At 43.7% G+C, this 16772-nt stretch overlaps 1 protein-coding gene across 4 annotated transcripts in view; it reads left to right on the forward strand.

Moving 5' to 3' along the window:
* Positions 1-16772, forward strand: part of NRP1 (neuropilin 1) — a 137405-nt gene that overhangs the window by 108378 nt on the left and 12255 nt on the right. For 2 of the 4 annotated variants that reach the window (XM_065872801.1, XM_065872804.1), the window contains exons 10-12: positions 3113-3257; positions 7163-7267; positions 11325-11384. In XM_065872801.1, coding sequence (XP_065728873.1) covers positions 3113-3257; positions 7163-7267; positions 11325-11384 — 310 coding nt within the window. The remainder of the gene's footprint in view (positions 1-3112; positions 3258-7162; positions 7268-11324; positions 11385-16772) is intronic. The other 2 variants (XM_065872802.1, XM_065872803.1) reach the window with 1 other exon arrangement.

The following is a 16772-nucleotide window of genomic DNA, read 5'->3' on the forward strand; positions in this document are numbered from 1 at the left end:
CCTTTTATGTCTACCATTCTTGTTTTGGTAGAAGAAAAAGTAAAATAAACATCAGAAACTGGAGTTCCCCTAAGAGGCGATCTTTTCTGAGGAGTTGTGAGCCCTGTGGCTTTAGCACCGAGTGTGAATATGCTGCAAATCAACAACTTTCCGGAGCCACTGTCGCATGGCAGTGTGAGCTGTTGTGACACTTTCTTCAACATTCGGTTTCTAAGAGGGAAAGGAGACAGATTGCCATAGGCTTTGGATGGGATGCGTCTTATGCTTCCTGGCCTTTAGTATCTAATCCACTCGTCTGCAATCAAGTCTAAAGCTATCATTCCCTTTGTAGGACATCGCATATAGCATTCACAAGAAGCCGGCACACAGCTTTCAATTTTAAGAAAAAACTCCATTCAAGATTGGTTGAATGTGTTAGATTTTTTCCTAAAACATTTCATCCATCATTATCATGTTCTTTTGTATTTAAACCATAAAAGTTTCTAAATTGTTTACATGGCATCTGATCTCTGATTCCTAACATGTCCTTCCCCTGGAATAAAATCTTCAAGATGAAAAAGGAAACTGGTTAAACCTTCCATTTAGGAGCAGTATTTATTTCTAAATGGCACAAAGATAGTTAAAACATACTATATTTAAACTTGCAAATGAAGATTACCTGCTTAGGATGCCAAGTACCTTTTACATACAGTAAAGGGAGCACACTGTTTTGTGTTCTAAAACAGCAGTTTGATGGATTTAAAATCCTCTACGGGGGCTTCCCTGGTGGCGCAGTGGTTGAGAGTCCGCCTGCCGATGCAGGGGACACAGGTTCGTGCCCCGGTCCGGGAAGATCCCACGTGCCGCGGAGCGGCTGGGCCCATGAGCCATGGCCACTGAGCCTGCGCGTCCAGAGCCTGTGCTCCGCAACGGGAGAGGCCACAACAGTGAGAGGCCCGCGTACCGCAAAAAAAAAAAAAAAAAAAAAAAATCCTCTACGCCCTCACCTTACTTCCTACCCTTAAATAGTGCATGATGGACAAGGTACCCCAGAGTCTTTGAGTCAACTAGACTTTTCAGGGGCAAATAGATCTAAATACTCCAAGCCCTCTTCTTCTAAAGCATGATTAGTGAAAGGACACAAAGACATTTTGTAAACAATCCTATGTTAGCAAACTTAGCCCAATTCCATACGGCCCTTCCTTGCTAATATTCTGCCCAGTTCATCACTGACAACGTTTATGATGTATTTACATTGTGCTAATTCTTTGCTCAAGGTAAAAGTAGGAGAAAAGCCTGGGACTCCGTAGATAGAAGTGCTTTTCTCCTGAGAATGTTGGAGCTATGTTAACGTACACAGAACTTGCATGTGTGGTAATACTATTTTTACTATAGTTAGTATCTTGCTGAGAACGCTTGATTGGGCCTGACGTTATACGTCAGATTCTCCGTTAATGGCAGCAGCTGCAGTTCTATCAAGAATGCAGAGGCCCCCTGTGGTGAATTTACTCTTGAAAATGATAAAGGAAACTTTAATTTAGAGAGGTGGATCTGTATTAGCCCTGTACTTCTAGATTCCTGGAGGATTTTCTGAGTTGGAAAAGGTCAATTAATTTGCTTCTAGAACTCAGAAAAAAACCTCTAGTTATGTCACAACCTTCCCAATCTAGCTTCTCTTACTTGTGTCACCCATTTGGCCTACATATTTCCACCACCGAATGATGGCTGGTTTGTGATGTTTTGACCCAGGTATTGGGCAGGGTTCCCACTCCTGATGGATATGGCCACCCACTCAATATGATCTACCAGATTTGGAAGCCCAAATCACAATCCGTTTAAAGAAAAAGCAATGAAACTGAATGTGTGGCCATGGGAATAGACCTCAGTGTCCTAGACTTCAGTGTTGTCATCTATTAAAATGAGGAAATCAGACTAGATTGTTTCTAAGGGCAGTGTGGTGAAGGGTGCCAGATAAGACTGGTAGGTCTGAATCCCAAGGTCATGGGCAAATTACTTGACCTCTCTATGCCTTGCCTGTAAAAGGAGGGCAATAATAGAACCTACCTCTTGGAGTTGTCTTGAGGATTAATTGAGTGAATACATTTTAAGCACATGGAACAATGCCTTGCACAAGTAAACATCACATGATGCTTGATGCATAAAAGGATACTCCCAGTGATAAGGCAGTTTGATTTTTCTAATCCCCTCCCCTCTTCCCATTCTGGACAGAGTTAGGAATGATGTTGGGAGAAGAGGATACAGAGAGGCTTATCCATTTCTTAAAAAAGAAAACAAACCTAGCCATTGCTCTATTTTCTTATGATTCCACTCAAGGATTTTGACCTTCCTGTCACTGGAAAAAGGAAAACAGAATAATCCAGTGGCAGCAGGGCAATAACGGCCAGGCTCCTGAACGTGTCACAGTGATGTCGAGTTAGGAATGCTCTTCACCAAGAGGTGCCAACTCACTGCAGTGCAGCCAGGCCTCAGAACATCGCTTAGCGGTCAGGACCCTGTCACTTTCCTGAGATGAGAAAGTCTTTTATCTACAAATGCCTCCAGCTGGTGGTACTGCTTAAGTCAACAGCAGTTCCAGTGGATTGGAATAACCCAAGTTCTTGGTTACAGAGCGCTTGAAGTACGTGGAATTTACTATCTCCTCCTCCAGGAATGGAATTCCCCGCTCTTCTAGAGGACGGAGTTTTAGCAAAACCAGGACCCATTCATTTAAGAGAATGTGACAGGAGTCGTTATTGGAAATGTGGTGTCTGTTACAAGCTCTGAAAAATGGCAGGCTCCCTTCCTGAGTTTTCTTCCTCCACTTTTTCAAGGAAGTGGTAAAAGTGTCACTTCTCCCAGGCACATCAGACTGTCATTTAAAAATGTGTCTCATTAAATCCTCAGCTTCTGGTCTAGCCTCAGTGTATCCTCCAGAGTTTCTAAGGAACGACATCTGTCACTTCTTAGAGAAGGTTTGATTGTTTTTTCCCTTTTCATTTAGGAAAGGAATGTCAGCCGTTTACGAAGTAGTAGAATGAGGCCCATTTCTCTGCCCTGCTAAGAGTCCTAAAGGAAGGACTTTTCTGCTGAAAGGGAGGTTTTGTTAATACCTGGTGTTCTTCATACTTCACAGTCTTTTGAAGGCAACAACAACTATGACACACCTGAGCTACGGACATTTCCACCCCTTTCCACACGATTCATCAGGATCTACCCTGAGAGAGCCACTCACGGCGGACTAGGGCTACGGATGGAGCTGCTGGGCTGTGAGGTGGAAGGTAAGCACGATTTCCAGAGCCCCCCCCGGTTCCCCAGATGTTTTATTTCCTTCATCATGCACTTATGCCCCTGACGGTGCTGCTGCAAATTGCCCCATTTCTCCTGGGTGATCCTGTGTCTCTTGTGCCTGCTGGTCCGTAAGGCTCATCACCTGGCGCCCTGCACAACTTATTCAGCAAATACGCTACTGACCCTCATTTCTCCCTGTTTCAACAGGAAGACTTGTAGACAAGCAGCCTTCTCCTGTCCCTAAGTGCACACTGCATCATTCCCAGACCTTCCCCTAGTCCTTTGTCTACCCCCTTGGGATTAGTTTATCTTCTCATTTGACAATGTTTACTGAGTACAAGTTCTTTCCCAGACACAAAGGAGGCACCAGGAACACAAAAGTCTATAGGACGTGGACCTTACACTCAAGTAGTTCAGCATGGATGGAGGTGGTAGACCAACACACCAGCACTTGCTGCCCCTGGGCTTTGCCCCTAGAAACCATGCCCATCCTTCAGGACTTGGCCCCGTGCCCTGTCTTCCATAACAGTGCCTTCACATCCTAATTTTTTGTAGGTTGTCTCCATAACGCTCCTCAGATTCTGTGGGGTTGTCTTCTTTGACTTTTTTTTTAAAATGATGTGAAATTCACATAACATAAAATCCTCCATTTTGTTTTTTTAATTATTTTATTTTATTTAGTTGTCGTTGTTGTATTTTGGCCGCACATCGTGGCATGTAGGATGGTCCCTGACGAGGGATCAAACCCAGGCCCCCGCAGTGAAAGCTCCGAATCCTAACCACTAGGCCACCAGGGAATTCCCTAAAATCCACCACTTTAAAGTAAACAATTCAGTGGCATTTAGTACGTTGACAATTATTTATGCAACCAACACCTCTATCATAGTTCCAAAACGTTTCCGTCGCTCCGAAGTGAAACCCCCTACCCATTAAGCAGTCCCCCTCCCTCTCCCTCCCTCAACCCCGGCGACCACAGATTCCATGACCTTCTTAATGTTGTTCAGAGGTCCGTGTCTGGTCCAAGCTGGCATCTGCAGTGTTGACTACCATCACATACTAGCAGGAAGCAGCATTTGACAGGCTGAAACATCAAGACATTATCTTGGATGAATTTTTGTTGGTTTTCTTGTTTTGTTTTGGCTTGGTTTTGGGGTTTTTTTGGCCACGCTGCGAGGCTTTAGGGATCTTAGTTCCCCGACCAGGGATTGAATCCGCACCCCCTGCAGTGGAAGCACAGAGCCCTAACCATTAAACCACCAGGGAAGTCCCCTGCATGAATTTCTTAGGCTGCTGCAGAGAAACAAAACTTTACATGAGATAATATATATAATGTTACAGTGAGGTCTGTTTCAAGATAGACTTAGGTTATCATAGGAAGGTCATATCAAGGACAAATTCACTTCTCACACTGACCTCAGAACTGCAGTCCCCTCTGCATTTTTTCACATAATGAATGAGATGAATGTTTGAAAAACTATGATGGTTGCCTAGTGTACTAGTTAACGCTTTTGTGCATTGGAATTCCCATCTGCCTTCAATTTGGGCATAAATGAGTAACCTTATACCAACTTTTTCATCCCCATAAAGGTCTTTCTCTAGGTTAGTGCAAAGAATGGCTCTTGTTGGTACCCAGATGTTAATCCATTGAGCATATGCTCAGTTGTTTGGAAGGATGCCTCTTAAATATCACCTTCTTGGGATTTCATAATTATTTGTGTTTTGAGCTACCCAAATATAATTACATTCCTGAGCACATTAGATATCATAAAACATTTCTTACACACTAAAGAATCTTAAGCTATAAATCACCATCCTAGTGAATAATTCATAGCTGCTTTCCTGTGTGTTTATTGAAAAGCAGGCCATTATCTCCGATTCTTTATTAGGTAGTTGTTTCCATATCTGTAGTTATGTCCCAGGACCCCTGAATCATCTAGTCACTGTCAACACAGACCAAGAATGACCATGTGCCAGGACTTTGGCAAAGATGCCAAGAAAAAGAAGGGATGGGCAGACTGAACCACCTGCAGACACATTCGTTCAGTGTGCTGAGCAATGTTGTTGCCTGGAAAAGGGCGTCTGCTGCTCCAATGTAGGACTTTAGCCTCGATTCTGGGAAGCGACATTGATTTAGAAGGTGGAATGAATGGGTGGTTGAAAAGACTGAGCCTGGTGGCAGTTTGCCAGCGTCAACTCTGTGGTGAGGTAGCAATGGTGGTGAAGGGATTTGCTGCAGTTGTTTGCAGGCACTCACCGAGGTGGGGAAGTTGCCCCGAGCCACACGAGGAGCCAGCATCCAGGGAAAGTATTGTCAAAGCTGTTTAACACAGTTGGTGAAAGGGAGTGTTTTTCTTCTCCCTTAAAACGATTAACAGGCCCTTATTAAATACTGACTTTGTACCTTGTGCTACAGGAGATACCCAAAGATAGAGAAAGAGGGTGATGTGCAACCCAGCCATCTCGGAGTCTCCGTCTTATTTGGGGCTAGCCCTTATGTTTAAGAAACAGTTAGAGAACCACAGAAGATAAAAGATTTTCAAGTAGTAAAATTGGGACATCACTTTTTACTTTTTTCAATTTAATCCCCATACTACCCTGGTCCACTTCCAGTGCAAAACTCCTCCTTTTTAAATACCATAAGGAATGTGGAAAAACCAGCAAGATGAATAGAGAGTTTGAAAGTGGCACGTTACCAAGAGCAAAGGCAGCTTAGCAAAGGCAAGCATCTGGATTGCCAAAGAGGATTCTATTGATTCAGTGTTAGCAATAAGCAGAACCAGAATACGTGTATATGCATTTTACAGAGTCTAGTTTGTACTCCAGAACGGTGTGAACATTACCTGTACGTGGTGATTTCCTAATTATTATTGGTGTGTGTTTGGGGCAGTTGAGGAAGTTGAAACTAGCTATGTTTCTACATTTATTCTAACTCTGCTCAGGCCTTTAGCACAGTAACAAACAGGGTCAAATTTTTATTGAGAAAGCAGCAGTTACCAGCACATTCCAATTGGCCAGAAGCTATTAGAGAACAGGCCCCCACTCCCAGCATCTTGTCTGGTTTTCAGACATCAAGAGAACTGTCCGTTATCTCAAGTCATGTAAAGTGAAATGTAATGCTGAAAACTGTAAGATATTAAACAGATTGCAAAAATGAGTAACAGGCTGGAAAAGAAAAATAGACGGAACTAAATTTAAAGAACTTCAAAAGCAGTCTTTGATTAATGTTGGCTACTTTTCAACTACAAACTCAAAGCTATGGGAATACCTGCCAGCAGTGGAATGTAGTCCTCTGGGAGTTAAGGTAAAATGACCCCAGGGAACTCCCAGACACCTGCCTGGGCTCACAATCTGAGAAGCTTACTTAGAGGGAAATGGAGTTGCTCTTTAAAAAAATAAAGAAGTAAAGAACAATATTGCACTAAAAATGAATGCTGAGACTCCCTTTTGGGGAAAATTTTACAAGATAAACTTAGTAAATACCAAGAATATAAAAGAATTCTTGACAAGGGAGTCCTCTAGCACCTTGAAAATGAAAGGAAAAACAGTTCAAGCCAAATCTCTATCATCAAAGTTCCCAACTTCAGGGTCATAAATAAATAACCAGTGAGAATATAAGAACTTTTCAGAAAAAGGATGTGTATGTAGATAACAATGTATAAAATGCTAAGGCAGCCAATTCTACGAAGGAGATACGGATCAAATACCAAAACAAAACAGTCCCAATGCATTCTGCAAAATCTGAGTATATTTCACTCCTGAAAGAGAGGCAAACCACGCTACTGGTCTTCTAACCACAGATTAGAGTTTTCTGCAAAAGCATTAGCAGGATCAACAGCCGGGGGCTGGAGAATACATTTCAGAGGTGTGAGAAAATAATCTTTGGATCTTGTTTCAGCACCTACAGCTGGACCGACCACTCCCAATGGGAACCTGGTGGATGAATGTGATGACGACCAGGCCAACTGCCACAGCGGAACAGGTGATGACTTCCAGCTCACAGGTGCAGAAACCATCTTCATCCCATTGCTGTGCCATCTCAGTTCATGTTGTAGTCGAGACCCGCTAATTAACGTCTGTTTGTGTTTGCGGAAATCCTCACGGCGGGAGGAAGCCTTGCCAAAACACGTGCATCTTCATTTCCTCATGTTGTCATGTAAACAAATTGTCCTTCACAGCCACAGCCATTCGAACGATAATTTGATAATTTTAGCCATTTTCAGAGCCAAAGGCTAGCTAGGATTGTCTTCATTGGATAAGAATTCCTCCATGGCTAAATGTAACATAAACTGATTCTCATCTTTGACCTCCACCCCCTTCCGAGATAACATGTGCACCACCCGTACATAACCACACGCTGGAGAACGTTTATTTTCATTTTCTAACCGGGATCAAATTTTTTGAGTGGATCCTTTAACCAACTAATTAATGAAATCAAGCTTATATTTGAAATGCAGCTTTGAAGCTAGGATTTTGCGAATCATCTTACATTAGAATTTACAAGGGCAGAATTTGTTGTTATTTGACATCACCACTAGCAGATATATCAGGGATGGTGTGTACCACATGCCTCACCAACTTACTTAGAGGATTACTCCATGATATTCTAAAACTCTAAAAGCTAGAAAGTGACCTTCTCTTCTACTTGGACTGGCAGAGGAAACATTAAGCGAGTGGGGAAATGGGATGCCACCATTTGGAAACTGGCCAAAGCAGTAGAATTATCACCCTATTGCTGCCAAAGGTACCGTGGGGCCTTTACTGCTACCCAGATCCAAACACAGTTTCTTACAGCATCTGACTCTCATTTTACAGTAAACACGAGCCCGTGGTTGCAGGTCTGTATTTTTACCCAAAAGGGATTCAGGAGAGCCCACGTAATTCATTTTCATGGGCGAAACGGAAGGCGTTACCATGTAACTTCACAATAGTGCCACGTTATTAGCTAACGCATCAATGTAAAATGTGGAAGGAAATGTCCCAGATTTCCAGTTACTTCAAAAGCTCTCTTCTGAAGGAGGAAGACTGCTCTGCACTCTGAGATGGAATAAGGGGTAAAATCTAGCTCAGAAGTTTAGTACCATGAACTGAGTTTACATTTAAATCCTACCTCCTAAGGTTCTCTGCCTCCAAATTTCCAGGATAATTGCTTACAGTCGAATGGCCAATAAATGTCACGTGGCTATGGGCTTTTGAAAACAAATCTTGTATATAAGTAGTTGCAAGCCACAAAAATTACTCTAATTAATGCAGAGGGCTTTTCTTTGTAAGATGTCAAGCTCCAGCTAAAAAGCTTATACAGCTGATGTTAAAACAGAGTACCAGTCTGGTGAAACAGGTCCTGCAGAACCTTCCCAAGTTCGTCTGTGAACACTCTGCAAACCTCAGGCTTTCTGCAAACCCGGTCACACGTCCCATCCGTAGTGAAAATCCTCATGAAAAGGAACGTCTGCAGTCATCAGAGACTCCCCTGTTCAATTACCCTCTTGAGGAGAGGTTCTTTCCTTTATAAACCCTAAAGTGGTCAGTTAATATTGATTAGAGACAAAGCCTCAGATTTATTCCTCGTGTCAGAACAACCAACCTTCTCATTTGTGCATCGGCTCATGACTGAATCAATTGAAACCTAAGCCTTTGAATTAAATAGGGTGAGTCTGTTAGCCTGGAGCAAATTGTGTATGGCCCCGAGTTGCAAACCACAGAAAATGGGTCATTTTGACTGGAAACACTGACAGTCCTTTATAAGTACAAGGCGATAGTTTTATCTACAGCATTTAAAATCATTTATTGGGTAGATAGAAAAAAATCCATTCTAGTTCTTTGATTTTTTTTTTACATATTACCCTGGCAAAAAAAAGTCATTTTCTCAGGCCAGCACGTTTGTTTCAATAATTTGATCTATACATGCCTATATTAAGAACTTCCGGGGGTGCTGGTAAGGCTCACTGTTGCCCCAACAAGAAGAGGTGATCTAAGAAGACATCCTGATGCTTTGTATTCATTTACTGCATGACGGCCCATTTGTCCTTTTTTAAAAGCTTATTGTGCTCTATGAAGCTCTGTGTTAGTCTTTTCTGAAGAAGGGCGGGCTGACATTTGCCGGTGTTTGCAAGCAGCCCAGCCTGCCCCTACCTAACCCACTATCTTTTCACAGGTGAGCATCTCCCCTCCTGGGCTCACACACAAGTCTGTACCCTCCTTGCTCTTTCTGTCACAGCTGCAAACTTTGAACGTTCAGTGTCCAAAACCAAACGAAAAGTATTCTCCCTCTCACCCTGATGGTTGGCAGCATGGAAATTGGGATCAATGCTCTCTTAAGGTTCGGTTCCTTAACAGAGATGATGTCACTTTAATGTCTTCTCCTGGGGGTGGCCTGTTTGAATACAGGGGGAAATAAGTATTTAGCAAAATGCTCATTACCTACAAACAACACTGAATTCCAGGTGAATTGTACCAAATGCATGGAAATGAGGAGAAGTTTTGCTCTCCCTTGCTTGCGTGTCAGGGTGAAAATTCACCCTTGAAGTTACTCATTTGCAAATGCCTTTGATGTCATTAGATAATACAGTTGGCTTCAAAGGCACCAGGAGGCCAAATTTCACATCGGATCTGTGTGTCCCCAACAGCGGAATTTGGCTCCCAACCTCTAACACAACTGACAGTGCATATCTGTTTTTAAAAGTGAATTTTCACCTTGAGTCTTTCTCCTTTAAGACCACTGGGAACGGAATGCTAATGCGTCTGGCCTCCCTCCAATTCTGCCATTATAGATTCACCTTCTTAACCCATAATATATGTAATGGCTTCTCCTAGCGCCTGCCTCATTGAGGCCGTGCACACGTGAGACCACTTATCCAGCATATTTACTGGGCCAGCAGTGGTAACACGACTTGGTGCTACAGTGGACTAGCTCAGAAATCTTCAGGCCATTTCAAGAGCTCAGTTTTACGGCTCTCTGATTCATGATCCGGGTGATTTCTCACCCATGGGAGCTGCAGGATAGAACTAGGCCTCAGCCAGAATAGAGATGATTGCAGTCTCTATTGAATGACACTACTGGAAGGTGTACGATGGCGCCTCATAGCCACCTCCAAACTTTCCATGATGGGCATGAGCCCCCCATGCCCATTACCCTGAGTCTACCCAGGACTTTATCTCTCGGAAAAGCAAATAGATGCTCTCGACCATGATCTGCAAGGCAGGCACACATATGGAGAAATGGCTTTCGCAAGCACCAAAGTAATAAACAGCAAACCAGTTTTTCAAGAAGCGTTCAGGTGATGCTTGTGGGTTGGGCAACTTGAAGAACGGGACTTTAAAACAGAAGTCTCATGACGAAGGGCGGAAAATGGCTGAGCTAAGATACCCAAGCTAAGAGGGTAAATCTAAGTTTCCACTGGTCCCCAGACCACGAATTCCAAGTCGACCCGGGCTGACTGAAGTTGATGGCATTCAGGGTGTTGTTTGTGCAGCCTTCCAGCTCCTCAGGACTGTGAAGAAATGTGTCCCTCCGCCCCTTCCCCTTTTCCTGCAGCTTCTCCGAACTGCATACTGGGCGGAATTATTTGTCCTTGGGAAAAACAAACAACCGCAGCCGCAAAAGAAAGGAGGAATTACTGCCATCTGCTTTAAAACTTCAGTTTTTAAAATAGATTGTGGGGACCAGCCTTGCAACTCCCCCCAAGACACACATCTGAAACCTTGGGAAACTATTTGAAGCTTAGAGGTCTAGGTCAAGTTTAATACTCAAGTCACTAAGGACCTTGGGCGGCCTTTGCTTTTCACTCTTGCAATTGTGAGCGTCGTCGATTAGTCTGGGAGTCAGGGAATGCCCTTGGAAGGAAGTCTGGAACTCTCCATACTGCCTAGATGCTTTATGAATAAATGTATTGTGGTGAACAAAATTTAAGACATTTGCTATAGCTGGAATTAAAGGAAGAATTATCTGAGGGAACTGCTAGCCTCTAACAGATGTAAGTAAGCATACAGCATTCTCTAGTAAATATTACCTACAATGCTGCCTTTTTCTCATCTCATATGTTACCGTTTCTGTGTTTCAGGTGGTACCACTGTGCTGACCACAGAAAAGCCAACCGTGATAGACAGCACTATACAATCAGGTATCAAATACCAAAGAGAAAATGTGGTAGATTTCACATATGCCTGTCCTTTCCCACAAAATAGCACATCGCTACGGTTCTCAGTTTCCGTTTCCCTCAAAGTCCTAGCAGAGATGCCACCAGCATCTGGTCCCCAAGCATGAGCCATAAACACTGCTTTCCTTTCATCCACATGTATATGCAGCAGGGAGCAACATTTCCTTCCCCATCAGTCATTGCCAAATGGTGACAATCCCCGCTCTCAGCGGAAGGAACCGAGGAACATACTTTGTTTAAACGCAGCACATCTAGGACACGGACTGTGTTTGCAAACTCAGGAGAAGGAAGTCTCCCAGGCAGCAGCCTGACTATTTATTTTCATCGCCACTCAGCAAATCGGAGACAGGCGAAGTTTGTCAGTTTTGTCTGCCACAGAGTTGGCAGGTTTACAGCCGCATTTCCAGTGGGTGCGCCACGAGATGGGGTGCAGGAAACCAGGGCTAGCAGTGCGCCCGGAGAGGAGCGCCCTCGGGAAGGGCACCTCTGCATCCTTTTATTAATAGAGGCCCTGTGATGACTTTTAGAGCCTCTGGTTTGCTGTTGATCAGGGCCCAGCCACAGGGATAAGGTGGTCTCCCCCTCACTCTCTTTTGTATTCTGTTAGTATTTTTTGAAAATCTTCCCCACAGACACACACCAGGGGAAACTGTCCGTATAAGCAGTCAGAAGTTTTACATACTTTAAAGTTAATCATTAGAGTGAGGTGATCAGGTCAGCTCACCAGCTTCTCCCATTTCCTCTACTGAAGCCCGCAGCCTTGGCCTCCACGGTCACTTCTTAATGGGGCATGTGGTGTGCATCACTGTTTCCTCAACAGCAGACCCTCCGCAGCCAGCAGAAAGCAGAAAGGACTGCTCTGATTAGCATGCTTCCTTAAAGGGTGCTGTCACTCTTGACCCAATTAACCAGCAAAACAAACTTCCCTTTAGCTGAACTTAACCCCAGGTTTCCCCATGGTGGGCTCAGGGTGACAGACTCCCTGCTACCACTCAGCTCAGACACCCCCAAATACCGAAGACGAAACTGAAGAATAGTGTTCAGCTAAATTCCAACAGCCAGCCGGGAGTCCCATCCACACCTCTTCAGGTTATAAAACGTAGCCTTCGGGGATTGGCTGGCTGCCCCTGCCTCCTGGATGGGGCTCTTGCTCTCTTCCCATCTTCCCTGATAGGAAATTCCTGGTTTCCCACTCAGCCCCATCAGGGCGGTTTTTATGGGGTAACTTCCTTGCAGGTTCTTTATGACCCTCTGTCACAGGGAAGAGGGGTAAGGTGAACAAGTGACGTTCTAATAATGTAACAAACATTTTAACTGTCTCTCTAGTTTTTCCTCTTGCCAGAGAGTTAATTACAATCACTAGGAAGTTGCCAGCTAGCTTGTTAGATCTCATCTCTTTTCCTGCCTGTCCAAAGAACTAGGGGTCATCAAAAAACCAAACATGAACAGCAGCCTTGGAGAAAATGGAAAGGTACATCAGATCCCAAAATGGGATGACTCTCCCTCAGTGCTGGAAGTCTTTGTTATCAGACCAGGAATGGCTCTGTGAACTTTTGATTCGTGCATGAACTCAAGGCCTTTGTCTTGATAGCTTCGCAGAGGAGATCCAGAGCAGACAGTCATCTCATAGGGTCTCCTGTGGTCAGAGGGCAGAGGTACAGATCGTGAACCAGTAAGACCCCTTGCTACCACCACCTGAACAAGTTCACGTCAAACTGTTACCAAGTTCAAGCTCATACTGCTCACCCCACAGCAGGTCAATAAATCGAGAGACGAAGTACTGGGACAAGGAATAGCAACTTTATTCAGAAAGCCAGCAGACCGAGAAGATGGTGGACTAATGTCCCAAAGAACCATCTCACCCGAGTTAGGATTCAAGCTTCTTTTAGACTAAAAGGGGAGGGGATGTGGCTGGTTGTTGTAAACTTCTTAGTGCTGGAATCCTTTGTTCTTGCAGCTGTTCGTGGACGTGTGGTCACAATGTTCCTATAAACCTCCAACAAGACAATTGTTATTTTATATTCTGCAACTTTTTATCTCTATATGAATGGGAAAGTGTAATACCTTTAAAGGTCAACCTTGAGAATGGGCTTTCCTGTATACTTCAGGCTGTAGGCAACATTCTTTTACAAAAGTGCAGAGCCAACAAGACTAAGTACCCGCAAGAGAGCACAGGGTTAGAGCTAAAGGAAGAGATCCAATATGCAGTCCGGTTTGTTCCTCTTCTTCTTTTTTCTTTTATAATATGGTTCTGTTCTTCTTTTTTTAATGTATTTATTTGTTTGTTTGTTTATTTTTGGCTATGTTGGGTCTTCATTGTTGCGCGCAGGCTTTCTCTAGTTGCAGTGAGTGGGGGCTTCACTTCATTGCGGTGTGCAGGCTTCTCATTGCGGTGGCTTCTGTTGTGGAGCGCAGGATCTAGGCACTCGGGCTTCAGTAGTTGTGCCATGTAGTCTCAGTAGTTGTGGCTCGCAGGCTCAGTAGTTGTGGCGCACAGGCTTAGTTGCTCCACGGCATGTGGGATCTTCTCAGACCAGGGCTCGAACCCGTGTCCCCTGCATTGGCAGGCGGATTCTTAACCACTGCGCCACCACGGTTGGTTCTTTTCTATTACAGGACCACAGGGCTTATTGGTGGGGTTGTCTGTTCTACAGTCAGCCCAGAGTCCTTTACAACTTGCCTTGGTTTCCTGTTTTTCCATCATCTGAGTCATGAATCTGGCTCTCTAGATCTTCGTTTATGGATAGTGAACTGTCGGAGCTTCTTTGAGGAGTTCCGTTCATTGTCACCTCCTGGCTGAGCCAGTGCTCAGAGATCAGGTCTAACTGTGGTGTTCACCCCATGGTCAGATGAACCGACTGATACCTGGATCCCCACTGTCCTGCAGGCACCTTGACAAGCAGCAGCAAGTCAGACCCTAAACTTGCATCACCATCTGATTTTGCTGAAGCCACTAGAGATTCAAGCAGAGTCTGAAGTCTTCATGTTGAGGATTCTTCTCAATATAATACACTCATTGGGCATATAATATTCATATACTGTCTGGGTTGTAATCGGATGCATAAAAGCCTATTTAAATGCTCTGCCAGGAACTGATGAGAAACCCTGCATTTTAAATCCAGCTCCCCCTGGTGAAGCCTCTTACCCTCCAGGGATCCCCAGACATCCACTAGAGCAGTTCAGAGTATGTTCATGACCCATGGTTGCGTTGACCCAGGCACCTCCACTTATTTCCACTGCAAGACCAGCCTATGAGTAAGCAAGCTTGCATACCCAATAGAAGTTTTGAAGACCAGATTTAAAAATTAAATCCTTGTACGTATATGGTGCTAGCGACGATCTAACTCTGGGCAAACTGGGTTCACCAGGCGCAGCTGGTGCTGGCTCACAGGGGCTATAAATTTAAGTGCAGAATATTGTTTCCTGCTATTTTGAAGAGTCAAGAAGGGATTTAGCCAGATTATTCCCAATGAATTTAATGAGAATTCTGCAGCCACAGAGCCTGGGTAATATTTTGAAGATTGAAAGGTCACACGTACTTAGTCCCATATACACATTTCATTCGTCCATTTGCTTTTCTTCTCTTTCTTTCTCTGCCCTTTTCTCCTCTGCTCCTGTCCTTCTCTCTTCCTCTTTCTTTCTTCCTCTCTCTCTTTTTTTTTTTTCCTTTCTGGAAATGTTTTTGTGTGTTGTGTGTGTTTTAATAGCCTTTCTAGCCAGGCTTGAATCTTCAACATTGAACTATTCTGACTCCATACCCATCCCCCACAAAAGGTACTGATTAAAAAAAAAATTTATTTTAATTTAACAAGATTGCCATAAATTATATGGTAGGGACAAGCAGATAAAAGAGTAGTTAGAGCAGATCTCCATGTTAAATTCATAGATTGGGAAGAACAGTGGAAGATAAAGGCTGACTTCCATTCTCTGGAGCAGAAGTGCCTGAATTACTCCTTCAGGCAAAGCCATCCTCTGTCCTGGCCATGACAAAAATATCCGAGTTCTTATATTTTATGACATTGCCAGAATAGTAATAGCCAAATTACGGATAGTATGGTTTTCTGTAAATTATACAATAAATTTAAGGTATTAACAAGGCAAATATAACCAGAAATGTGTATGCTGTAATGGCTTACTGCCCTTCTCTTTGTGCATGTCTTATAAATAACATTTAAGTAGAGACCCCCGGAACCACACACATATTAACATTTTCTAACACGAGATTACACAACAGTACCTTTCGGGGCTGTGGGCGTTGACATCCAAGGTTGTTCAACCATTCAGTCACCGTTCAGCTGACCACTACTTCTGCAAAATTCAATCTTGCTGCACAGAAGCGGGGCAGATTTTGGAGAGGGTTTCTCATGCTTTAAGAAGCCCTATTTCATGGTTATGATGGACTAGGCATGAAATCTCTCTCTCCAATGACACTACTGCTGTGAAACACAGCCCTTTGCCCGAACTGAAAGCGCTCACGTTATACACATCACGTGACTTACTAGGTTTACCTTCCCAGCTGTCCCTGTGAATCCTTTGGCAGGTGGATGGGAGAATCCATCCTGCTCAGTTTTGACAATGCGTGTGGTGCCTTCCTTCCAAATTTCACATTAGCATTTGAAAAGAGTTCCTTGGAAACTGAAAATGCAAAGTAACTCATTCTTATCTATTCAATAAACCTTTCCATTACAATCCCTCCTGCCGTTGTTGAAGTGGGGGAGGGGCAAGGGAGCCCAGACTCGGAGAAGAAAGCAAGATATTTGTGTTAAATGCTTAGACAAAGTTAAAGAAAAGATCCAAATGAGATAGGCTCTCAGCCTGACCCTAACACAGCATATAATACCATACTTCCCTTAATGTACAGAGAAGTTGTTTTGAGGCTTTATTTTTTAGATCAGTTGGCTAGCTGCCCTAGGCACCTTCCTCCTCGTCTCAATGCTGCCATCTTGTGGACACCTGAACTCAGTGAGAAGCAATGACCCTCAGAGAAGCCAGCCCCTATTGTGTGCTTAATTTTATTGTATATTCGGGGGACGAGTGGACTGGCAGAAGCAAGAGGATTTTATCTTTAGGATTATTTTTTATTGTTAGCTCAAGTTTACCCCCCCCCCCAAAGTTCCAGGCATCAAAGACTTCATTTTCCCCATTCTTAAAAAGTTAACCAATTTCCCAAAAAAAAGGGTTGAGTAAAAAAATAAGGCTATGGAGGTTTAAAAAACCCCATAGCCAAAGAGCACCTTGTAGAACACACAAATCATTCCTGAGAATCCCTTCATACTTTCCTTTTAGATTCCAAAGGAAGCATTTTGAACGTTACAAAATATACAAGTGGGTACCTATTCCAGTATGCTTTGG

This window comes from Phocoena phocoena, chromosome 2 (genome assembly GCF_963924675.1).
Source record: "Phocoena phocoena chromosome 2, mPhoPho1.1, whole genome shotgun sequence".
NCBI lineage: Eukaryota > Metazoa > Chordata > Mammalia > Artiodactyla > Phocoenidae > Phocoena > Phocoena phocoena.